Here is a 25,819-nt window from a genome sequence, read left to right as displayed (position 1 = left end):
CTGGAATGCCTAGAATTGTACAAGATCAATGGGACCCTAAGAGCCTTCATCAGGAACTCAATGGGGATGTGGCGTACAACACTAGAGGCCAACTCCAAGCCCATAGCACAAGTTACCATCAAGTGCGGGATCTACCAAGGAGATGCTCTGTCCCCACTGCTGTTCTGCATAGGCCTGAACCCCCTCAGTGAGATCATTAACAAGACTGGCTACGGATACCGACTACGGAACGGAGCAGTTGTCAGCCACCTCCTGTACATGGATGACATCAAGCTGTATGCCAAGAGTGAACGAGACATCGATTCACTGATCCACACTACCAGGCTATACAGCAATCACATTGGAATGTCGTTTGGACTGGAGAAGTGTAGTCGGATGGTAACAAAGAGAGGGAAGGTAGTCAGAACTGAGGGGATTGAACTACCAGAAGGCAACATTGCAGACATAGAGGACAGTTACAAGTACTTGGGGATCCCGCAGGCAAATGGGAACCATGAAGAGGCCGCTAGAAAGGCTGCAACCACCAAGTACCTGCAGAGGGTCAGGCAAGTCCTGAGGAGTCAGCTGAATGGTAAGAACAAGATCCGGGCCATCAACACATACGCCCTGCCCGTGATCAGGTACCCTGCTGGGGTAATAAGCTGGCCAAAGGAGGAGATAGAAGCCACTGACATAAAGACAAGAAAGCTCCTTACCATGCATGGAGGGTTTCACCCCAAGTCCAGCACCCTGAGGCTGTACGCTAAGCGGAAGGAAGGGGGCCGGGGACTGGTGAGTGTCAGCACCACAGTCCAGGATGAGACAAGGAACATCCAAGAATACATTGGGAAGATGGCCCCAACTGACCGAGTGCTCAGTGAATACCTCAGGCAGCAGAAACCCAAGAAAGAGGATGGAGACGAGGAACCATCATGGAAGGACAGGCCCCTGCACGGTATGTACCACCGGCAGATAGAGGAGGTGGCTGATATCCAGAAATCCTACCAGTGGCTGGACAAAGCTGGACTGAAAGACAGCACAGAGGCACTAATCATGGCAGCACAAGAACAAGCTCTGAGCACAAGATCCATAGAGGCTGGGGTCTATCACACCAGGCAAGACCCCAGGTGCAGGCTGTGTAAAGATGCCCCAGAGACAATCCAGCACATAACAGCAGGGTGCAAGATGCTAGCAGGCAAGGCATACATGGAACGCCATAACCAAGTGGCCGGCATAGTGTACAGGAACATCTGTGCTGAGTACAACCTGGAAGTCCCGAGGTCAAAATGGGAGATGCCCCCAAGGGTGGTGGAGAATGACCGAGCTAAGATCCTGTGGGACTTCCAGATACAGACGGACAAAATGGTGGTGGCTAACCAACCGGACATAGTGGTGGTAGACAAACAGAAGAAGACGGCCGTAGTGATCGATGTAGCGGTTCCGAATGACAGCAATATCAGGAAGAAGGAACACGAGAAGCTGGAGAAATACCAAGGGCTCAGAGAAGAGCTCGAGAGGATGTGGAGGGTGAAGGTAACGGTGGTCCCCGTGGTAATCGGAGCACTAGGTGCGGTGACTCCCAAGCTAGGCGAGTGGCTCCAGCAGATCCCGGGAATAACATCGGAGATCTCTGTCCAGAAGAGCGCAGTCCTGGGAACAGCTAAGATACTGCGCAGGACTCTCAAGCTCCCAGGCCTCTGGTAGAGGACCCGAGCTTGAAGGATAAACCGCCCGCAGGGGCGTGCTGGGTGTTAAATTTTTAGTTTTATATACACATATATATATATATATATACATATATAACACCCAGCACGCCCCTGCGGGCGGTTTATCCTTCAAGCTCGGGTCCTCTACCAGAGGCCTGGGAGCTTGAGGGTCCTGCGCAGTATCTTAGCTGTTCCCAGGACTGCGCTCTTCTGGACAGAGATCTCCGATGTTGTTCCCGGGATCTGCTGGAGCCACTCGCCTAGCTTGGGAGTCACCGCACCTAGTGCTCCGATTACCACGGGGACCACCGTTACCTTCACCCTCCACATCCTCTCGAGCTCTTCTCTGAGCCCTTGGTATTTCTCCAGCTTCTCGTGTTCCTTCTTCCTGATATTGCTGTCATTCGGAACCGCTACATCGATCACTACGGCCGTCTTCTTCTGTTTGTCTACCACCAAAATGTCCAGTTGGTTAGCCACCACCATTTTGTCCGTCTTTATCTGGAAGTCCCACAGGATCTTAGCTCGGTCATTCTCCACCACCCTTGGGGGCATCTCCCATTTTGACCTCGGGACTTCCAGGTTATACTCGGCACAGATGTTCCTGTACACTATGCCGGCCACTTGGTTATGGCGTTCCATGTATGCCTTGCCTGCTAGCATCTTGCACCCTGCTGTTATGTGCTGGATTGTCTCTGGGGCATCTTTACACAGCCTGCACCTGGGGTCTTGCCTGGTGTGATGGACCCCAACCTCTATGAATATTGTGCTCAGCGCTTGTTCCTGTGCTGCCATGATTAGCGCCTCTGTGCTTTCTTTCAGTCCAGCTTTGTCCAGCCACTGGTAGGATTTCTGGATGTCAGCCACCTTCTCTATCTGCCAGTGCTACATGCCGTGCAGGGGCCTGTCATTGATGTATTTGTGGATGTTCATTTGTCTCATCCTGGACTGTGGTGATGACACTCACTAGTCCGGCCTCCTTCCTTCCACTTACCATTTAGCCTCAGGGTGTCTGAGTTGGGGTGAAACCCTCCATGCATGGTCAAAAGCTTCTTGTTTTGATGTCAGTGGCTTCTATGTCCTCATTTGGCCAGCTTATGTACATGGGGTACATGATCACAGGTATGTGTTGATATCCCGGATCTTGTTCTCACCGTTCAGCTGACTCCTCAGGACTTGCCTGACCTTCTGCAGGTACTTGGTGGTTACAGCTTTCCTAGCAGCTTCTTCATGGTTCCCATTTGCCTGTGGGATCCCCAGGTACTTCCCATCACATAGACAGTGCCATCTATGCCAGGCCTGGCCCATATCTGGATGACATACGTCTTATCAAGCCAGAAGTCAGCCAGCAGTGCCGGCTTGATACCAGATCTGGGCCAGACTTCCTTGCTATGTGGGTTGTAGTTGTCCTCTATGTCTGCAATGTTGCCTTCTGGTAGTTCGATCCCCTCAGTTCTGACTACCTTCCCTCTCTTCCCTGTTTGTTATCATCTGACTACATCTCTCTAGTCCTAACGACATTCTGATCTCATTGCTGTATATCCTGGTGGTGTGGATCAGTGAATAGATGTCTTGTTCACTCTTGGCATAAAGCTTAATGTCATCCATATATCTGAAGTTATGCATACTCCAAGATTATTAAGTTAGACATCACCGATTTTGCTTGATCTAACTTTACCTATAACTTCATATTTGGTTTGGTTTGGTGATTATATATTAATATTAGTTATCTTATTATTTTCTCAATGTACATGCATTACCTAAAAGAATTAAGTACATCTGATAATTTTCTTTGTCTTTTTGTGTTCTCTTGTTCTGCATCAAATATAATTGCATTCAGGGTCTGATGAGTAAAATATGCACTCAAAATTTAGTATTTTCTCACAAATCTAATCATTTCATATATAACTTACCAGTGTCTAAACTTCTGCTTCTCTTTGTTTTTATTCTTTTGTATTGCTGTTACAATATAAAAATATATGTTCTCACTATGTCTCTGTGACATGGGAGGGTGTCGGGTACAAGGTGTTGACTGGCAGTCCCCTGCTTCATCACCTCTGTTCACTGGCCTGAACTTCACGAAAGTCAAAGAGGACCTCAGTGGTTCATGTGGGGAAAATTCCCTCAAAGTAAAACATGTAGACATCAAAGCCTTTTTCCTCTCTGATGGCATCTCAAAGCACAGCAAACATTTTGTGTGTGTGTGTGCATGTGAGAATGTGTGCACATGTATCTAGGCAATGTGTTGGCGAAGCTTTGGCCTCACATGGTCAGCACAATAACTGAACTTCAAAGGCTACTAACATATCTTCTGTCATCCTCTGAAGAGAATCATCTTGCAAGGTCAACGGAGTTCTTATTGGACAGGATCCTGCAGACGAGTGGGGAATTAAGGAAGATGAAGAGGGAAATGAAGATGAATTAAGAGTCCTGCGTTTAGAGCAGGGGAAAAGCGGTTGAGAAAAAGATAAACATCGATAGAAAGATAGAATAAAGTGGCTCTGCCTAAAATGACTGAAAGAAGGAGATATGTGGGCTAGTGCATCCACATCATAAAGAAGAGGAATGTATTTGCATATGGAGCGGCTGATACCTTCGAGACAGCTCCAGCTCTCACAGCTGGCAGACTGACAGCGCTGGGCAGGTGTGAGGCTCGACACCGTGGCACATTCAGAAAGTGACACTTAACGAGAGTTGTGTGTCCGTGTGTGAGCGCGGGGCACCATTCATCTTAAACAGGCTTTTGTGCAGCAGCCTTCAAAAATAGAGATAAACTCTATGAGATCACTCTTTTCCTGAGCAAAACCATCTGCATCCATGTTTCTAATTGCTGCTTTTTTCTCTCTCCCCCAAACAGTTTTCTCCCGTGCGTCTCCCAACATTAAACTAAGGGGCAGGAAAATTCTGTACTGAGTAAACACATGAGTGAACATTCATGTGTTATATTCATATTCCAGACATTTGTGTCTATGCTCAAGACTGATTTCAAGACTTTTTATTCTTTATTAACTTAAACTTTCCTACATGAACGTGTTTAACGTGCCCTAACGTGGTTGCTTTTGCAATATGTGGGCTATTCTTTATTCTGAAACAGTCTTGCACTGACAAACTTAAATGAATGCATCAATCAATAATACCCCTATTTCCCTTCCTGCTTTATTCCCTTGTCATTTCTCTGGTGGCAACAAAGCAGCAATTTTAAATAGGCTGCACAAATTGGAATGTATACCGTGTATTGCAATCCTTTTTTACTTTAATATAACATTTCTGTATCCTGGCTTGTTGTGCTTTTGTGTTTTAACTTATTATTAAGTCACTTTTATAACAGGTTTAAAATCGTAGTAATTCATCATTTATTAATCATGTTTGGGGGAATATTTGAGCCAAATTCCCACTTGTTTTCTTTTGTGAAAAGAATAACAAATAACAGCTTAGAAACAATCAATAAAGCCTCTATGTCAACTTTTACCGAGAAAAATATTGACAAATCTAATATTTCTTATTGCCAGTAAAATAACTGAGAGCATAAATCTTCCATTTGGAGAAAATTGAAAGTCTACCTCGAAGGCTTAAGGTTTGAAGAAGTATCTAATTATTTCTGATATAAAGAGAATATACATCCATCTAAAAATGGATACAGTGATGGGTGTTGGATTTGGATTATGAGACAGTTCGGTGGTGTGTTTTATTGTGAAATACTAAAAAAATCATCCAACTCATGGCCACTTAAGGTTAGCTCAAAAGTCCATCCATCCATCCGTCCATCCATCCATCTGTCCATCCATCCACCAGGGGCTAGTAAAAGCTGTCACAACATGTGTGGAGAGGCAGGGGTCCCCCCACATCATGTTAACATGAAAAGGTTAACATGAAAAGAGTATTCTTAGGACGCGATTACAGAAACAAGGTGTACGATGTCATCAACACTAGTAACAAACAGACCCCTCTTAAAAGTGAGTCCTTTAGAAGCTAGGGAAGAGGAAACAAGGCTTGGACGTTCAACAGTATGAATTAACATATGCCACATAAACTAAAATATATAAATACATAAAAGAATAAAAGATATAAAATCATTAAACTGATCCCAAGATTCTGCTTGCTCAATGAAAGGTGTCCCAGTGAAGTATTCTTTCCAGTAGTGCTGTGCAGTGCTGCAAATTTTGATATAAGTCCAATACCAAGCAAATTGCCGATATCAGTGCAGGTACCGCTACTCTGTATGGGAATTTCTTTTATTTATGTATTAATCCCATTATTTTATCGTATAATGCCTTGGTGCCACTGGTTTTTAACATGTCTCACACCCATACAGTAAGACAAATGGTGGGGGTCTAGTAAGGAAGTTGGGTGAAGCAGACCACTCCACAGGAAGAATCTTTTGTCTCTTTGAGGACTCTGGGAGGTAGCAAGGGAGTGTGAACCTTAAGGTGTGCAACAGCTGTGTACTGCCTTTTGTTCCTGGAGAAGGTATTTAACTGAGAGCCATGTTAGGGTCAGGAGACGCTGCTGCCCCGTGATCATGCAGGCTCTCCACCAAGCTTGGTTATCTGTTCTTTGTGAAAATTCTAAACTCGAAATCACTGTGATTTTTACTTTCCACAATACTTAGTTAAGACAATAAATTACACCTTTCAGCTTTCATGCATATTAAAACAGGGTTGTTTTTTTTTTTAGATCTGGTATGTAAATGTGTCTATAGGCTATAAATAAAATAAATTCAGGTTCAGACATTTTTGATAGCTCATTTTCCCCGTGTTAGTATCAATCTGATCCCAATACCAGCACTGATGTTGATACTATCGAATCAATCCACCAACCTCTATTTTCCACTCCAGGCATCACTCCATCCTCATGCTTCACCACCACAGCTACACTCTGCCTGGTCTGCCAGTATCTGTCAGCTGCCTCCTGAGTCCCACAGAAACAGAACAACACTTGGGGTGGCCATTCCTCCCAGTCATACCCCTCCAGTTTTCATTTTCAGTGCCCAAGTTAACACTGAACTTCCTCACTACTGTAAACTGCGGCTTGGTGAGTAACCTGAAGGTGCAGGGAACTAACCATCAGGAGGGATATAAGTATACCGACCCCTGCTTGATGTGCATTGGGACACCAAACAGTGGAACAAGTCCAGCCTGTTTGCAGGAAATTGGTTCCAGAGTGGAATTGGAATAAATTTAACCAGTATCTCTCCTTCCCCACCAGAGAAGTGACGTTCCATGCTTAAAGCCACGAAGCGCTGAACCCCTTCAGTACAGACTTCCTGTGGATGCTGGAAGCACAGGAAGATGGAGCCATGTGGTTTGTTGGGCTGAAAAAAATTATCCTTTGATTAAAATATGGTAACTGGCTGCAAAAAAATAAAGATGGCTACAGATAAAATGGTAAAATCAAGGCTTTTTGATTGAAGCTCACAAAAAAAATGGATGGCTAGATCTAGCTTAATATCCTTCATATAGACATTTGCATGCGATCCAGCAGTTTGGTACTTCTGCACATAACACCTATCAAAGCAATAATATTACAGATTTAAATCTTTCAGCAAATTTGACAAAGCTAAGGTATATAGGTATATATAGTTAGACCTGGTATATAGTTAGACCTGCTGTGATGTGTGGTTTGGTGACAGTGGTACAGACAAAAAAGCAGGAGGTTGAGCTGGAAGTGGCAGAATTGAAGTTGCTAACATTTTCGTTGGGAGTGACCAGGAGGGACAGGATTAGAAATGAGTATGTCAGAGAGAGAGCTCAAGTTGAATGGTTTGGGGGCAAAGTTAGAGAGGCAAGGGTGAGATGATCTGGACATGTGCAGAGGAGGGGTAGCGGATATATTGGACAAAGGATATGAATATGGAGCTGTAGACAGGAGGACAAGAGAAAGACCACAGAGATGATCAACTCAGGTGTAAACGAGTAGGATGCTAGAGATGGGGTAGCAGATGATCTGCTGTGGAGACTCCTAAAGGGATCAGCTGAAAGAAGAAGAAGAAGACATATTTCTCGCATGGGATACAACCCCTTTGGCTACAAAGCCTGCTTGACAGTAAGGAAGTATCGGTCGGGGCTCAAGAGTTGGGAGTTCGCCTTGTAATCGGAAGGTTGCCTTGTCTTGGTCGTTGTGTCCTTGGGCAAGACACTTCACCCGTTGCCAACTGGTGGTGGTCAGAGGGTCCGGTGGCACCAGTGTCCGGCAGCGGCAGTGTCCGGTAGCCTCGCCTATTTCAGTGCGCCCCAGGGTGGCTGTGGCTACAATGTAGCTTGCCATCACCAGTGTGTGAATGTGTGCGTGAATAGGTGGGTGACTGGATGAGTAAAGCGCTTTGGGGTCCTTAGGGACTTGTAAAGCGATATACAAATGCAGGCCAAGTATGAAAAACATGTCCGCTCAGTAACGTTTTGCAAGAAAATGCAGTTTTGCTGGTCCTGTTAGGTCTTCCTCATTCTCAGTGTGCTGGTTCACAAGACTCCTCTGACAAATTGAGTGGTAATTGAGTCATTCACTGACCCCTCACTTTCCATCAGGAGAAGAATCATACCTCGGTGGCACAAATGCAACCCACTCCAAGCTGTATTTATTCCTGACAGATGGGCTGATTGCAGCTGCTTTCTTCAGTCTAACGTGACATCTTATTGCCATTACTTAATTCCCCCCTCAGTCATCATCTCCTGACTCACTGAAAGGGGTGAATACCTCTCCCTCCTGTCTTTCAGGCTCCATTGCATCCACACCTCCTCCCAGTCTTTCCCTTTTCATAGTCTTACTCTTACTCTTCATGTGCTCCATCTTTCCCTTCATTTATGCCCATTTCTCACTCTCCTGATGCAGTTAGAAAGCAAACCTTAAGCTTTTCACAAGTATTGAAAGAGGATAATGTACGTGCCGATCTCATTACTACAATAAAATACTCTGCCTGCTCAAATGTCTGGATTTGGGTTTGACTAATTCAAAGGATCTGAAGAAAATTATGGCTTACTTATTAAAGCACTCTGCTCTTTGTGAATGTTTTTCTCTCTTTTGGGCACCGTTTCTAAAACTTTCATTAGAGTAACTAAGACGCTAGTAGAGATGCGCCTCAGTGAAGGGTGTAACGATACATGGAGTCTCTATTTTTCTTATTTCTCTTAATACTTTGTCAGCTTTTACAATTTTACCAGTAGAATCACCACAAAAGAGCTTTTCTTAGCCTTATCTATGGTGAAATACACTGAGTCGTTAAGTAAACACCCCTCTTTTTCATATGGACTTTTCCTGGCGCAAGTTTATCTTACATATTTTCCACCTTATTATTATTTTATATAGCAGCCCACATGGACTGGAAACCAGGGTGTAGCCTGCCTTTCCGGACTGGGGCATGGTCCAGGCCGACTTAGTTGGCTCATCAGTCAAGAAAAATAGATGGATGGTATGACCAGCAGTTCAATAATGATTAGAAACTTTAAGAATTATCTCCTCTGTATTTCATCTCCCTCAGTGTCTTTCAAGCTAGAGTGATTTCTCCCCAGCAACATAGACTTGAAATAAATCACCAGGTTTCCCTCATTCTTTTCAACGACTTTTCCATGCACTGCTCTCTTCTGATTTACTGACACTAATTTCAAAGTTCCTCATGCATATCTCAGATAGCGACACTTTTGAAGGAGTATTACAACCTCAAATCCAACAAAAGTGGAATTGTAAAAAGAAACAGGATGAACACAAAAACGTACCAAATGTTTAAAATGAGAAAAATTTGCAATTTTAAGAAAAAAGTAATGTAATTTTGAATTTAATGCAGCAACATTGACATTTTAAACATCTGGGAACATAAGAGTGGAGCTTCTGAACTTTTGGATCTGTTTGAGGACTACAGCTGCTCAGCAGCCCTGGGTCTTCTATGAGCTATTTTTGCTTTTATGATGTGCCAAATGGTTTTTTTTTTGTTTGTTTTTTGGTAAAGCAGTGATTTCCATGCCCGTTTTGAACAAAGTGCCACTCTATGGAGTGAAGATCACAGCAATCCAATATTGATTTTTGCCATTATTCCTTATTCACAGAAATTTCTTCAGATTCTCTGAATCTTTTGTTGTCACAATTTGTAGAAGATTCAAAATCAATGCAATTTTACAATTATAATTTACAATTTTATGCCCAATCATATTACTGACCGGATGCCAATAAACCTAATCAGATGAAAAATGTTTCTCCACCACTTTAGCCCCCCCCTTTACTTTTCCACCACAACCTTTTTTTTAGATGTTTTCCTGCCGTTAAATTCATAGTGTGTTACTATTAGTAAAATGTCACAGTTTAATTTTTTGTGTTTTTTCTGTGTTCTATGTTGTGAGTAAATTATGGATTTATGAGATCTGCAAATCATCGCATTCTGTTTTTATTTACAGTTTACCTAATGTACCGACCTTTTTCAAACTGGGGATTTATTAATATTGAAAACATTATAATGTGGATGGTATCATAGTACCATCACAACCACAGAGCTCAGATAGGGCGCAAAAACACAACACGAATTATTCTTGTTAATAAAAATTCATGAACACGTATCTGTGCATGCGTTTTGTCTTTTTGCAAGTATGTGTATATGCATGTGTTTGTGTGGGTGCGCTTGTGCACTGATCCTCATGAGGACAAATTCAGATGTTTCCAGCGTATTTATTGTATATCATTATCGCTCAGTTGAGAAATACTGAGGTAAGCAAAATGATGACTGAAAAAATGGAATCAGGCTTGTACAGATGTTTTGGCAACTATTTATTCAACAATTTCATTTCATACATACGAACCTCTAAATTAAATATAATAAATCCCACAGACAATGGGAGAGAAACACCTCCGTTACGGTGCTATATATCAAATCAAGCTTTCGGAGTACAGCTTGATATCAAACCCCCTATTACACCAAGGTACATCAGAGGCTGAACTAACATTTGTCTAGCTCTAATCCTGATCTTTACTGAGCCTCACTGTGGATATTTTGTATTTAGTGAGAGACAGTGCCTTGCAGCACCTGCCACCTAAAGACTGATATACATAAAGATGTGTGTTGCTACAAAGGGAAACATGATAAAGGACAAAAAGCACTGAACCGCTTACATAAGCTAAAATTAGATTCTGTTAAAGACACCTTCCATCATTGTTGAAACGCAGTAATTTGCAGCATATTTCTAAATCTCAGTATTTCAAGTCAGTGATCAAAAAATTAAAAAAGAAAAGAAAAAAAGTTTCCTTAGTCTAATATTCCAATGACAGCAAGGTGACAGAATTATTGAAGAGTCACTGAATCATTTTTTATTATCATTGTGATAATCTTAAAACTCAAAAAATACATGGTGTCAGCACACAGGGACTAGCAGAGTGAAAAGTGCTCACAAGTCCCCATTTTAAGACAGGAAACAAACAAACAAACGAACAAAATCTAAATGAAATATATTCCTGAGATGCAAAACAAAAGAAACAGATATAATAATAATAAAAAAAGAAACATCACTACATGCGATTGTGTCACATGTTGTCATCGGTGTGACAGTAAAGAAATTGGGCTGATTGATTCTTGTGTCACTATTGCGGAGTGATAGAGAAGTGCACTGAAGCCATACTGTACAGCAAAGACATCTGAAGAGCCAGAGGAAGGGAGATGGGACAGGAACAAGCCATGTCATGTTACAAGCACTACTGTAGAGAACACATTTGCCATTAAACTCATGTATTAAAAAAATATAAACCATAAGATTAAAAAAAGGAGAATTTCTGACAGACTATAACCCAAAGTGTCCATTACGCTCACTTCTGCTTATAAGCAGATTTTAATATTTTGAATACTAACGTGGGCCTCTAATTTCCTGGAAGTTAAAAAAATATGTGTGTGTCATTACTGCCTGCGATGTTTGGTGACCCGATTTGCTTCGAGGTCAGCGTGGTACGATGAAACGAGTGTCTTTTTTTTTAGCAGGTTTGTAAAGCTTTATTAATCACACATCGCATCAACTTGTCTGATTCCTCTTTAAATGAGCCCAGGAGGGTGGTTCAGTGGCAAACTTCAGGTGCAGAGTCACAAGGCACTAATATAAAGATTTTCAAATATGTGTTTTAATGTGACTTTATAAGATACTCTGTAATCTGGTAATTTTTTAGGCAACAATATACTGTATCAGCCCACATTGTAAACAGTAACAGTAATTTGAGATCATACAGTTACCGTCTTTTGCATTCAGAACAGAACACACGAGATGATTACAGATAGAAGTTTTATCAACTCAAAGCGAATGGTCTCACAAACCCACGAGGAACTGTGAAACTATAAACAATCTTCCAATTTAACCCACTGCAAGCAGCTTACATCCCATAAAAGGTGTGGGTTTTGTGCATTTCAACCTGACAAATCCTAGGCAAAACAGTAGCCTATACATGAAACTTTTCTTAATGTGATTTTGCACAGGCTTGTTTGTGTCTCCGCCAACCTGGAAATTGTTCACAAAACTGGGTGCAATTTCATGTCGAAATTACTGCCAGTATTGCACTGTTAAATCTGCATAAATGCACAACCGCAGCTCCCTGACTCGCACCTTCAGTTGAAGAAAGCGGGTTTGTTTGGAGCCAGGAAATTAGAGACAATCCCACAAAATGGACTTGTGCCCAATGAAAATGGCACTGCGGCTCTGTTAGTGCCTTTACCGTCTTGCTGCCAGGATGAAATTAAAGGCTTGTGATCTAGCGAATATTAACCCAACTGATAAACGTTGAAAATCAAGGAGGCAACGCGTTTAAAGCTTATTTTCAGCCGACAACAATACAGAAATAAAACAAAGATAGCCAAGATATAACAGAGCTACAGTTGATCCTGTCGTAGTGCATGGTCGTATGTGCCAGGCTGCTAAAATAACAAATTAAACAAGATTCAGGTTTGGTCTAATGATTATAAAAATCCATTTGCAACAAATTAGCTCATTACTATTATGTCAAAACAAACATTTACATGTGAGTTTCAGAAAGAAAAAACAAACCTCAAAACAAAGCACAGATTTTACTAATTACTAAGAAATATCCACCACATTGGTCAGAGTGCATACTTGAGTAAATGGCAACTGTTTAATTACTAATGCCAGCATCAACTCATCACTGCAGACCCGGTTTATTCTCAGTGTGTTTGATATGAAACCGCCTAACTTGTTTCTCTGACTTCAGAATCAACAAAGTCATTCAACTACTTTCCTGTTTCAAAGTTGGAGTTGTAAAGCAACACCAAGTGTGATCGACACCATCAGTGATTTAAGACACAATGAATAGAACGAGATACAAAACCAAAAAAAAAGAAAGAAAGATAAAGATGTTAAATCATTGTAAGAAATGTATCTACACATGTAAAACCCAAGGTTTGCTAGAACATGTTAGACTAGAACACTTTGTGTAGAGCATTTGTGGTGACGCTGAAGTTGAACCTGTATATAGTGATATGCTCAGTGCACTAAAAGTGTGAGATATGGAAACTGTGGCAAAGCTTCTTTATTTTCAAAACAAACAAATAATTGCTTTTAAAAATGTATTAAAATGTCAAAACCCCCTAAATCCTACATCGATGATGAAAGGTAAAACTGAGTAGATTGACTTAATTATTCCCAACTTGTGGTTCACTCGAGAAGTGCTCGAGTAACAAAATACAGACAAAAGATTTTTGCTGACCCTATTTGCATAATGTTGTAAATTAGACCACCAAAATGGAGACAATTGGCCCAAAATATTATTGCCCTTGATTATAATTTGCTCCCTGGTAGCAGACTAGTGCCTTGCTTTTGAGCATTTAGGATCATTCCTTCGAAGCCAAACTTCTCCAAACTCATGAAAGATGAAAGGTTGCTGACTATGACGCGTCATGGCTGTCTTAATATGTGGAAACTTTCTTGCAACCGGCATGGAGGTATTGTTTCTTTTGATTTCAGCTCCAAATTCTATTACCTCAATTTCCATGGAAAAGCAGCTTATTCCGGAGTTTTGCATGTTTGATTTGCCAAATGTCCTAGAACATCAACTTCTTCAGATTTGGAGCAACTAGGGTCAGGCCACAAACACACAAAGCCACCGTTTTCCCAAAATCAAGGTACAAATATACCATCTTCATTGTGGTTCTCTCTTAAATAAATTTCAATTTCAAATAAATTAAACATGAAAAAGAACCAAACAAAAACATGCTAATGTGTATTACCAAAATTTAGTTCTCACACATTATTTACATGCCTTGTGCCAAAACAAAAATACATTTGTTTTAAAATTTCTCTAATGAGGATAATGTAATGGAAAAAAAAGTAATTAGATAAGGTGGCTAATATACATATTTGAGCAAATACAGGAATCCAGAATTTAACAGCAATTTTCACAACCAACCACATTGTAGCAGACACAATATACAGCAGGGAGCTTAACCATTAAAACCAAAAAAATATTAGAAACATTTTCTTTTTAAATATAAAAACATGATTTAGCTTACATTTTCAAAAAGATGCACTGCACTTTTTTTTTTCTTCAGAATTGAATCAAAGACAGCCTTGTCATCTTCTCGTTACCCATTTGAATGAAAGAACCGTTCACAAGGCGATCTAGTTGTTGGCAAATGAACACAGTAACTCATTCAGACAATTTTGTGCTTTTCTATTTGTTTTCAGTTTTTTTTAAGTTTTGGAAAAGAGGCCCCTGCAGATCCCTGACCCAGCACTCACACCATTTGTTTCTTTTTCTATTTGCTTTTTTTCTTTTCTTGAAGACCCCGTGAAATGGAAATGAAAGTTGAGTTAATGGAGACAGACTGGGAAAATAGGCATAAAAAGCATGACAAGCTGATGAGGGCAGCTTCACTAAACTATTAAAAACTATTTAAAAATAAATTTGAAGGTGACAGAATCAAAAACAATGACAGTAATCAAACAGATGTTATTGGTCTGGTCTTGTTTTAACACCTTATGGTTGAGTTTACATTTCACGGGTTCTTCAAGCCTTAAAATAATTCCACTGTGACAAACGATAACCAAATTATTCAAAGTGAAAAGCTAAAGTTATTTGAATACAATTTATACAGCCTATACAGAGAGAGGAGAGTGACTCTTTCTGCACACCTGAACCCTTTATGGAAAACACAAACTACCTTAAGCTGTCCAGATGACACTGAAGGTGATGGTGTTTTGCTAAACCGCTGCCTGGACGGTGCAGGACTATACAGGTAAAAGTACCTGGGCAGCACATTTAGCAAGTGGTTTTATATACTTGATTATGCTTGCTGAAAAGGAATGCTTGACCTGGCATCTTTCATATATTTTTGGTGTGTTTTTCTCTGCTCTAAACAATACCACACTACCCTTTATTACTCCTACCCTAATAATGCAAATCATATTGTACACTTACTGTATCTGATAAACCTTGCTACAGTGTTACACAAATCCTTCTTCGTATCTTACAAGGGTCAATGGTTTAATTACAACTCTATTTAGAGGGAGATGGAATAGGGAAAAGTGGATCACCTAAAAGTACCATATTTAGTGTGACAGACATGTATAAGGCGTAAATAGCACAAATTGTCATTCAAAAAGAAAAAGAAAACAGAAAAAAAAAGATTCGATGCGTAATCAAAAGCTGTGAGCTAAGCAATGGAATGATGGCTAAGGTAACCATCTACAAAGCATTTACATTGCTACTGACAGACGATACATGAAGGCATTGACAGAAGTTCAATGGCGTCTGTATTTTTAGGCACCGTGTTGATGTGAGAGATGATATGTGTTCGTGGATGTGTGTGAACAGGAATATGTGTTTGGGTGTCTGCTTGGTGGGGAAGAGGAGCAAAGACTAACGAGAGGGCTAAGGAGCAGTCATGGTAGATTTACAGATTTCTAGGTATTCATGTTGAAGATGAGGAAGTGACAAAGGGGCAACTTCAGCAGCAACAGCAAGCTGCCAGTGAAAAACATCTGCCAAAAGCAAAAAACAACAAACAAAAAACCCCCAAACCAATGAAAAAATAAAGGACAAGATGTAAATGACAGAGATCGTTTCAACAGAAGGAAATAACAGGAAAACACACTGGGAACTTGTCTGTTTGTGGACTGCCTGTGGGTTCCTTGTTGACATGATGGGGGCCAGTGGCCGGAGGAGAACAAGAAAAGTGGGAGACGGAAAGAGAGAATAAGAAGTACAGAGATCAAAAGAAGGAAATGAGAAGGCAAGAGCTGCACAGCTCCCCCTGCAGTCTAAATGAAGTATTCTTTCTTTTCTTCCGCGTGCGCGTGGTTTCCCTCAGCGTTGATGATGGCTGTGTCGGCATCGGGGGCATCATCCGCTCCTTTGGCCTCGTTTGTCAAGTATGTTCCTGTGGCAACGAAAAAACAAACTTCTATTGAGGAAAACAAATACCAAGCAGCCCTGCATGGTGTTGGCTGCCTGAGGCGAAAAAACCTCCACATCTGAAGACAACATCAGTAGTGTTACATTATTCATATCTAAAACAATGAGGAGCTGGGATAGTGTAGTGGAGTATTTAAATAAAGCAGAGTTAAATTTGCGAGACCCTGCATCGATACAGCAGAATAGCATCAACACCTCCTACGTTGCGTGTGACGACCATCAGAACTCACAGCTGCAAGTCCAAATTGAGCTCTTAGCTTAAACTTAGAAGTTAATGTTGTGGGATTAGTGACGAAAACCGAGCAGCAACTTGGAATTCACTTTATTTCCACTCTTCTTTGCGAACTTGGAGCTAAACTGTAACAAGTTTGAGAATCAATCGATCACTTTCTGTTTGAGAAGTGATTTACATTTACACATAAAGGAATCACATTTAATTGCGTAAACGAATTTCTTCCCTCACATTATTACTGTTTGTCTAATACTGTCTGGGAATAAAATGCTTTTTTTCCCTGTGGTGCCAAAGTGGATTTATGAATGTTTATTTTCTCCCATCATCATCACAACTAAATTAAAATAATATTACGGACCTCTGCGCAATTAAAAAACTCCATTCCCATTATTGATAAATACATGGATAGAGAGTGAATTACAATAACAACATGTGCTATTACTTTGTGCTGCATATCAAAGGCACATATTCATTAACATTTCTGATGTGTGGATGGTGTAAGCTTTCCCACTTTTGTTTTACTCTTGAAGGTGTAACTTGGGAATTGGGAAAGGACTGTATTCTAATGGGACAAGAAGGACATGCTCCACTAGCTCCATGAGCCTTGAAAGCCGTAGGTCTGGTCCACTGTGGATTTTACCTTTATGCCTGGCCAGGTATCTTCCCAGAACGATGATTAGACACAAGGTGACAAAGACCACTACAGCCACCACTCCTCCGATCAAGGCATGGTCAGTGCCGTGCTGCCCAAGAGCATTGGGATCTGAGGAGAGACGCCGAGAGAGAGACAAAGAGAGCTGATGAAAGTGCCAATTGGTGAGGTTAGGGAGTAAGAGAAGAGAACAGCAGACAGTACACAACAGAGCAAAGAGGAAGGAGATGATTATTTCCAGCTCGTTCCTGCTTTAACGATTGTTCTAAGCTGCTATCATTTGGTTCACATCATGCAGTCAGAGCAGAGCTTTGTAGCTGTCTGAGAATAATAAAATAAAGAGAGAGGGGAAGAGAGACGGACACCAGATTTACACAAAGAGACAAGCAGGCACACATTCGCCCTGCAAAATGAAGGAAAAAGAGAATGAAAGAGGGACTTGGAGAAAAGAAGTGAATAATTCAGGACCACCCTCACCGTGCCGTAAGAGTCCCCAACATGCAAACCAGGGCAGTAGTGGAAGAGCAGTACACAGTAAATAAATCATCACTTGGAAAATAAAAAGGGGTGGGGGGGATCAATCTCTTTCTGATTCTTAGCCAGAAATTGTTGTTGGGAAAATGAATAAGGAGTCAATACAGGTCTCCAGCTGCTGGATAAGCAGTAGAGATGATAGTCATGAAAGAGAAAGGAATCTGCCTGTCCACACCTCATGCTAAAACTCATCAAAGGTTTCCCTTTCTTCTAACAAAAGCTTATTTCCTTTATTCGCACTGACTTCCTCTTTTCACAAAGTCTGGTTTTCAGGTTATTCAAGGTAAGACACGACACCGATGCGCTGACAGCATACGGACATGTTGTAGGTGGATCTAAAAAAAAGAAGGTGACAGTGACAGCAGTGGGGAAGATAGGTAACGGAATGGCCTGTATTATTCATATCAGTCTATGACACCTGAGAAATTAGTACTTATCTCATTATCCTCTCCGAGGAATGCCACATGCAACCCTGCCCCAGTCTGTGTGCAGTGTGTGGGCTCGTGATAGCTAAAATACAGCAATGTCAGAGCAGGGCAGGCAGTGATAGGAGGATGGTTTAGCCATACAACACACGTCGTATATTGACACTGTTTCTCTTCAGTATTCTCCTTTTCTTTCTCTGTCTGCCCATGTGGCCAAATTGAACAGCTGGCTTGCTCTCGCTCCATAAGTCTCCATGGTCCGAGTGACCAGGCTGTCAGACTTCACTGCCTCCCAGTGGACACACGCACTCAAATTGACACACACACACACGCATATGCACAGACGTTTGTGGTTTCACTGCGCCGCAGTTCTGCTTGGTCAGTGGAGCAAAGAGTAGAGGAATGTTCCCCTGGCAGGACCCAGCAGGGCGAGGACTAGGGCATTAAGTTACACACATGGTTGTGTCTCCTCACCTCCACCTGTCAGGACTGTGAGTATTTTTTCTTCTTCTTTTTTTTAAACACACATCATACACTATCACCGTCTGACCGCTTCCGCTCTGGTTTGGCTATTATACAGCCACAAACAAGCCAACTGGATGTCTGATTGTTGTATAGATTACAATGCAAATTTCAAATCCTAAAAAAAAAGCGCTTTCAGTGGCTTCAGAAATAGAAGAATAACCCATTTGGTTCTTACTGACTACGTTCAAACATTTGAAACATTAATGCAATCTTCATAACACGAGTCATACATCGTGCTGCTGCCCCCTCATAGCTCCAAGGCCATGCCAACACTTCCATTTTTATTGATTTATTGGCGATAGCTTAGGGAGTATTATTGCATATGTGAAAAAAAACTTGCAGAATGCCTTTTTAGCTACATATAGAGCTGCTCAGAGTTCAAGTGATATTATTCGAGTCGTCGTCTGCGGCTGAACAAAAGAGGTTTAAATAAAACAAATCAAAATCAGTGTGTGTGTTGATGTGGCATTAGAAAGAAGCATACTAGCCAGATCCTAGACATTATAAACAACAAAAAAACAGCTTAGTCTCTCACCAAACTGTAGCTGGTTATGTTGCATTGGTGGATAGGCTTTGACAAAAATAAGAAGGTCCTGCTTTTGCTGGATCAATCTGACCACCATGAGCCCAACATTATCTTCCTCTCCTCTTGCCTCTAATCCACTCTGCTAAGCAAGAGTTTTTCACTGCACCACGCATACAGAGGATTTCTCAAAGATTTTACAATGTGCCGCGAGTGGTCACCCTATTCAGCCGTTCTTACACATGAATTCCATACACTGTCGAGATAATCAAGCTGAGGCCTTGTCTGAAGTTGTCCTTCTTTAAAAAAGAGAAAAAGAAAAAAGAAAAAAAAAGAATACTGCAGGAGATTCTCGACAGAAGATCCTCACTGGAGGAAATCCTCATTTTGATGGGTAGAGCCTGCAGGCTGCAGGACACGTAATTCTCACTTGCTCTGAATTACCTGGGTAATTACCGGCTCTTTTCTCACACGAGCTCAATCAGACTTTCGCGGACTTTGTGCTAGGGAGGTGGGTGGTTAACGTCAGATCCAGCTGATTCTGGATTCTCACATGAGGTGTAATGTTTAGAGAAGTACAGAACATGTGTGAAAATGTTCTACTCTCCCTACAGACACAGTAAGGGGCCAATAGTTTGAAAGTTGGGACCTCAAATGGGCTGAGGGTACAATGCAGAGGGAGTCTGACTTCATTCTGGGCTAAGGGTGCCATTGATTTTATCTGCATACTGTAGTTGTTTGGTTGTTTTATTAATGTTCAAAATTTCACAACTTTTCAAGCCCCTTTTAAGATAAAGGGAAGACTGTGTGACATTCAAGACCAAATTTTCCAGCACTCCATTAATTTGATATTCATGCAGCGTCAAAAGCTTGCAACATTTACAATGTGTAGATGCCTTTTGTGTGAGTGAGTGAGTTAAAAAAGAAAAAAAATCATCTATTCTCCTCTTATGTATTCTGGTCTAGTCCGCTGTTACTCAACGACGGAGAAAAAAAAATACAACAAGGCTGTACAAAGAGACAAAGTAAAAATGGACAAAATAGAGATTGATGCACACAAAAAGGCTGAAATTTCACTTGGACCAAGACAAAAGAGGAAAGAAGGGGGAAGAGGAGAGGGATCTAGAGTTGTGGGTTATACATTTTTATGGCTCCAGAACACATTATCTTTTAATAAGGGCAGATACATTCTTCTCTGTGTGATTTAATATGAGAGTGTGGCAGAGCAAACTCTTCTTTTAATATTTATAACACCCTCCTTGTCGCCTGGCCTTGCGAGTTGGGCTTGTTTAATAAATTAAAGAGGGTTCAGGTCTTCTGAAAGAGCCAAAAGTGTAACTGCTCATCTGATCTCTTCCATTGTTGCTGGCTCCATATGGGGTTACTGTGGAAGGGTATGTAATAAAGATACTGTGCACATTTCAAGAGACTGTGTAAAGGCTGGAAATAAAAACGTGTATGCATTAAGCATACATACCTAATGACATGATGTCTAAAAAGTGATATAAGGATTGATGTACTTAAGAACTAAGTGCTGTAAATCCAAAGCAGATATTTTAACACTTTATCTACAACTGTGACTTAAAGAGACTCCTTTGACACTCACAGCTGACAAGTATGTATCTAACACTAAGCTAGTTCGCGTTTGGTTCAGCGGGGCTGCTATCTCCACAGACAGCACGTAAGCAAAAGAAACGTGTGCAGCTTAAGTGTCAAAGAAAGCTTCTTAGAGCAGCACACTGCATGTCAACTGCATGTCCTTATCTCACTTTTCAAACGCCGTGTGCTGTCAGTGTCTGAAGAACATCACGAGAAATGTTTGCCACGTGTAAATTATTGTTATAGCTGTACACCATCCACCGGGCCGCCTTTCATCTGCACTGACAGAATCCTTTAATTCGTCATACAGTGCAAGCTATTCAAATGTCCTTTCCATTCTGCTGCTTTAACATACACGCATCTTTCTCCCTCTCTTCCCCTCTCGGTCGTAATTTTGTGAATATTAAAATTCATCCCCCACAGGCACCTTTTCTTCTTTTGTGTTATGCTTTTTTTCGTTCTCAGTTTTAGATTTAGCTCTGTGAAGCAGTGGTTTCAGCTCAGATCAATAGAGCAGAAGCTAGCTTAAGCACGGGCTGCTTATAGAGCTGCAGTGTCCTTGTATCTGTGGTGCGGGTCGGGGAATCTTTCGCTGTGGCAGAACAGAGAATTTTGCAACTGAAACTCAACATATGTCTCCATTCATGAGAAACATAAAAATAAACAAATACATAAATAAATTGGATGCTATTTTAGCAGGAAATATGAAACTTGTTGTACATTAATGGAATGATTACCGAATGGGATGCCAGTAAGTTTAAAAGAGTATGTGTATGGAGCTTATACGTTTTATTGGCTTGGGGACTACTTTTTTGGTTAATGATGCCTGTTGCTTCGAGGTGCTGCAAGAAAAATATGCGACCACCTCTGTCCCTTCATCATAAAACCAAACAGTCTGTGCAAAAACACCAGTGCTTATAATGTACCACACACATCTGTTCCCCTTTTATTACCCATTTAGTAAGTGTAATTAAAATGTGTTTTAATATTTGCCTGCACACTGTTTGGCACGCCTGTCTGGAAACCTTTTAAACTTTTACTTTCATTTGATATAAAATGAGAAAAAAGCAACTCAAAACAACAACTTAGAATATACTGTGAGTTTGAACTCCCACATTAGAGATGGTGAACAAAACAGATTTTTATGATCACAAAGAGGCTGTTTTGTGCAAGTGAAAAGAAATTCATAGTAAAGCTGTCAGTGCCCATTAGTGTAAGCATTCAGAAAAAGGCCAGAATCCTATTGCACAGGCTGCAGTGGATCCATAAATAGACTAAATAATTTCAATACATTGTATCCCTCAGTTTTTATATATTTATTATATTTTTGTATTATACTGGGTAGCTGAAGCCAGCCTATATTTGTGACATTTGAATCACCCTTCCTGATTTTGACAGGCTGTATAGTACACGCTATAGTGTTCACTTTTCTTTTTTAAAATGTTTTATTTCTACATTTTTTGCCAAATGCTGATTGTTTCACAGCCACCATGATTTTTTCTGCAGGACTCAGATACAGCTCTTTCAGTCTAAACGGTTCTATTTACAGGTAGCAGCCCAGACATTAGGAATGACAGCAAATACAGCAGCTTGTTGTCACATCGTCTGTTTACACACTCACCAGCCATTCTTTTAGATGCACCTGTTCACTGTTCGCGAAATATGACCATACCTTTGAACCTGGAAAACAATGGGCTGCAACAGAAGAAGATCACACCCAGTGCCACTCCTGTACGCTAAGAAGAGGGAAACTGAGACCACAATTCCCACAAGCTCACTAAAATTGGACAATAGAATTTGGAAAAATGTTGCCTGGTCTGAGGACTTTCTCCTGCAACACTCATATGTTAAAGTCAGAAATTCATTCTGCCTTGTATGAATGGTTCAGACTTCTGATGGTGGTGTAAGGTGTGGGGAATGTTATCTTGGCACACTTTGGGCCTCTAAGTATCAACTGGGCATCATTTAAATGCCACAGCCCACCTGACTATTATTATTCCCCACGTCCAACCCTTAATGACCACAGTGTGCCCATCTTTTGATGGCTGCTCCCAGCAGGATATCATGTGCCATGTCACAAATCTCTAATTATCGCAAACATGCATCATGGCTGTGCAGCCAACTGTGTGATGCTATCATGCCAATAAAGACCAAAGTCTCTGAGGGATGTTTCCATAGATTCATGCCCGTGTGTTATATGTGTAACACAAGTCACACCATAACATCATTGGGTAAGCATAGCAAAAGTGTGCTGTTTCCATGGCAAGGTGCTACATGTTGAGGTACAGCTTCATGACAAAACTTCCTGTGTGCTGCCACAAACAAATCGACCCGTAGTTTACATCCATGTCTATCCAAACTTGATCATTTCATCATCATTTTCATTCTTGCAAAAGTGACCTTTGGAGATCGAACTATAATCACATCCTCAGTCAATTAAACATTCTCATTTTCACAAGAATGGAATACACCTGCATGTATGGACAAATGATGTCAGTCCAGAGTATTCAGAATTCCATCAGATTCACACAGGCGAACAGGCTAATTCCAAACCTCTTTGTGTCTTTTAGGGTAATAATGTATCTAGTAATAGTCTTTTCTACAACAGTATTTGAAAACACTTCACATTTAACGTGAAACAAAAATGAATTACTTTGTGTTAATTCCTCTGCACTGATGGTATGTTAAAGCCACCGATACAAAAGCTAGAGTGTCGACCATCAGAAAGTAAAGGGGAGAAAGTGGTGAAAAGTGCCTGCAGACTTTGCTTGTTCAGTGAGTCAATTATGCCCAACTTTTTGGCTGAGACTGGAAATTCACCAATCTGCATCTAATGCTGGCTCTACTGCCAAGATGAAAGAGTCCCTGGAGGCTGTAGCAGAGGGCCGAAAGACACTTGTGTGTCCACCTTTGAATGCATGCACCCAAGCCCATGAGAGAATTAAAAAAAAGAGTAATGTTACCAAGATGTGTGTGTTGCCGTGTTTGTGTGTGTCCTTGCACATTACTGTTTGCTGGGTCGTGCGGATTAATTAGATTCTGAAAACAAATTACTTCAGCTAATCATTCAATAAAGCCCACATGTGGACACTATCTTGAATATTCAACCCAGTGGTTTTCTTTTCTTTCTTTCTTTTTTTACTCGCGGAATAAAAAGAAATTGTGGTCAGCAGGGTAACAGCATGGAGTTATAAGCAAAGCAAGATAATTAATCATAAGAATTAATTAAGTCTCATGCAAGAATCATCTATCAAAGCAGCTCTACATTCTGCAAAATCCATAACCTCTTCAAAACAGCAATAAAATCCACCAAAGGAAGAAGCAGAAAGATAGCATCAATGTTACACTTGTGGTAACTTAATCTTGCCTGTGTTGCTGCTGCTTTTCAAATATTTTCCACCACAAACGACACTGCTACATTCTGCTGAAAGAACCGCGCTGTGTGAGCCAACTGCAGCACAGGAACAGCACAAATAATGGCTTAAAGAAATGAGCGATTCTGGATGAAGTAAGCTGCCACCACAAGCCCAACTTGGGGGGTTGGGTGGGAGACAAGGAAGGAAAAATTTATAAAAGGACCAAATAGCACTTCATGTCAATAAATGAAAATTGGACTGCCTTCTCTGTGTGTATGTGTTTCTTCAAGATTGCCAAAAGTGTCCTCTGCCATTGGGAGTTAATGAAAAGAAGGGCTATTACATGTAATTCATAACAGTAGCCCCAGGATCTAACGATTTCTCTTTTTCTGTTCTACACTTTATTCCAAATTGTTGCTATAATTCTTCCCCAAAGCGAGTTAATGTGACAGGATATCAATAAGCTTTCCTGGCAATAAGTGGAAAGACCTTTGCATTATGTTTTAATTTCTCCAGTGCTCCTAAGCTTTATCGTCCAAAGAGCGGTGTGAAGGTGATCTCCGTTGTCCGATATTTAACCATTCCACCCCAGGGATGCAGCGGCCTGTACCTCTCTGGTTTAAGCACAGCGACTAAAAAGCTGTCCGGGCTACTTGCCCTCCAGAAAATATGTTTTCTGGTCATCACATTGCCTTACCTGTGTCCTTCATTTAAAAGCAAGATCGATATCAATAGAATAAAACAGTTACAAATCCCTCCAAGGATTTTCCCTTATTGAGTTTTCACAAAAGGTTTGTCCTTAGCCTGAATAAGCTTGAATAAGCTTGAATAGAATGTGTGGTTATAGCCAGAAAATGGTCACCTGTGGAGTACAATCAGCTCTTTTGAATTCAAAACACTTTGTGACAGCGATGAAAAGAAATGATTTGAAATTTGAACAATCTCCCTAAATACACAAAGCTTATTATTAAAGACCTTGAATTAACCACCCAATTATTTAGTTTTTAGTTTTGAGATCATTAGTAAGGTTAATTACTGTATTCTCTGATGCATGTTTTCTCACCTATTTTCACTTTTTGGGTTACAAAATCATGTATAATTTAGATTTATTTAAGGCAGATTTAAAACAAATAGCTTGAATGTTATACGTTATAGTCTATATATTATACTATATTACATTCTGACATGTACAGATAGGCTTAATGATGTTTAATAACCTATTTTGGAATGTGAATACAGCCTATATTTAAACTGTCTATGGGTATTTTGTGAATTATGCAGGCAATCACAATCTGGAGTGACTGCAATGCCAGAGCACAGAAGGAACATGAAATGACAGTCAACAATCAGGTGACAGGTTGTCAGTAAACATAAGCAAGTTTACATATGTTACATGTAGTGTGATAATGGCCTGTGTGAGTGTGTGTGTGTTTTTCAGGTAAATGATGATTGCCTCAAAGCTGCCATCAGAGTCTGAGCTGCGGGGAGCAGATAGAGCTGTCTCTCCCTCTCCTTTCTCAGGAAGCAAAAACAGACGTTAGTAATGGCAGCAATTACAGGTGAGGTAAAGCCGCTCGTTGTTTCACTGTGTGGTTACATATAGTTTTCAGAATTGTTTAGCATCATAACATTTAGAAACTGCAGTGTGGCTTAGTGTACAGTTTCAGAGCCATGTGGAGTGACATCCCAAACTTTCATTAATGGCCGGCTTGACCCCCTTTTAATTTTCAGAACTGCTTTAATTCTTAATGGCACATATTCAACAACAAACAAACATTTGGAAACATTTCTGAGCACTTTTGGTTCATATTGACAGGAAAGCATCAAACAGTTGCTGCAGATTTGTAGGATGCACACACAAAGGTGCTCTATTGGATTGAGATTTGGTGACTGTGGAGCCCATTTGAGTACA

The 25,819-nt window shown here is 40.9% G+C and overlaps 1 protein-coding gene across 4 annotated transcripts in view; it reads right to left on the bottom strand.

Annotated features, from left to right (window-relative positions):
* Positions 1-10,941: 10,941 nt before the first annotated feature.
* The window catches only part of cadm2a (cell adhesion molecule 2a), a 224,480-nt gene continuing 209,602 nt past the window's right edge, over positions 10,942-25,819 (bottom strand). For all 4 annotated transcript variants that reach the window (XM_082549652.1, XM_082549655.1, XM_082549653.1 and 1 more), the window contains 2 exons: positions 16,934-17,056; positions 10,942-16,026 (listed from right to left, as the gene is read on the bottom strand). In XM_082549652.1, coding sequence (XP_082405778.1) covers positions 15,908-16,026; positions 16,934-17,056 — 242 coding nt within the window. In that variant the 3' untranslated portion in view covers positions 10,942-15,907. The remainder of the gene's footprint in view (positions 16,027-16,933; positions 17,057-25,819) is intronic.

Source organism: Aulonocara stuartgranti (assembly GCF_965226115.1).
Source record: "Aulonocara stuartgranti genome assembly, chromosome: 10".
Taxonomy (NCBI): Eukaryota; Metazoa; Chordata; class Actinopteri; order Cichliformes; family Cichlidae; genus Aulonocara; species Aulonocara stuartgranti.
This window is presented reverse-complemented; position numbering and strand designations above follow the sequence as displayed.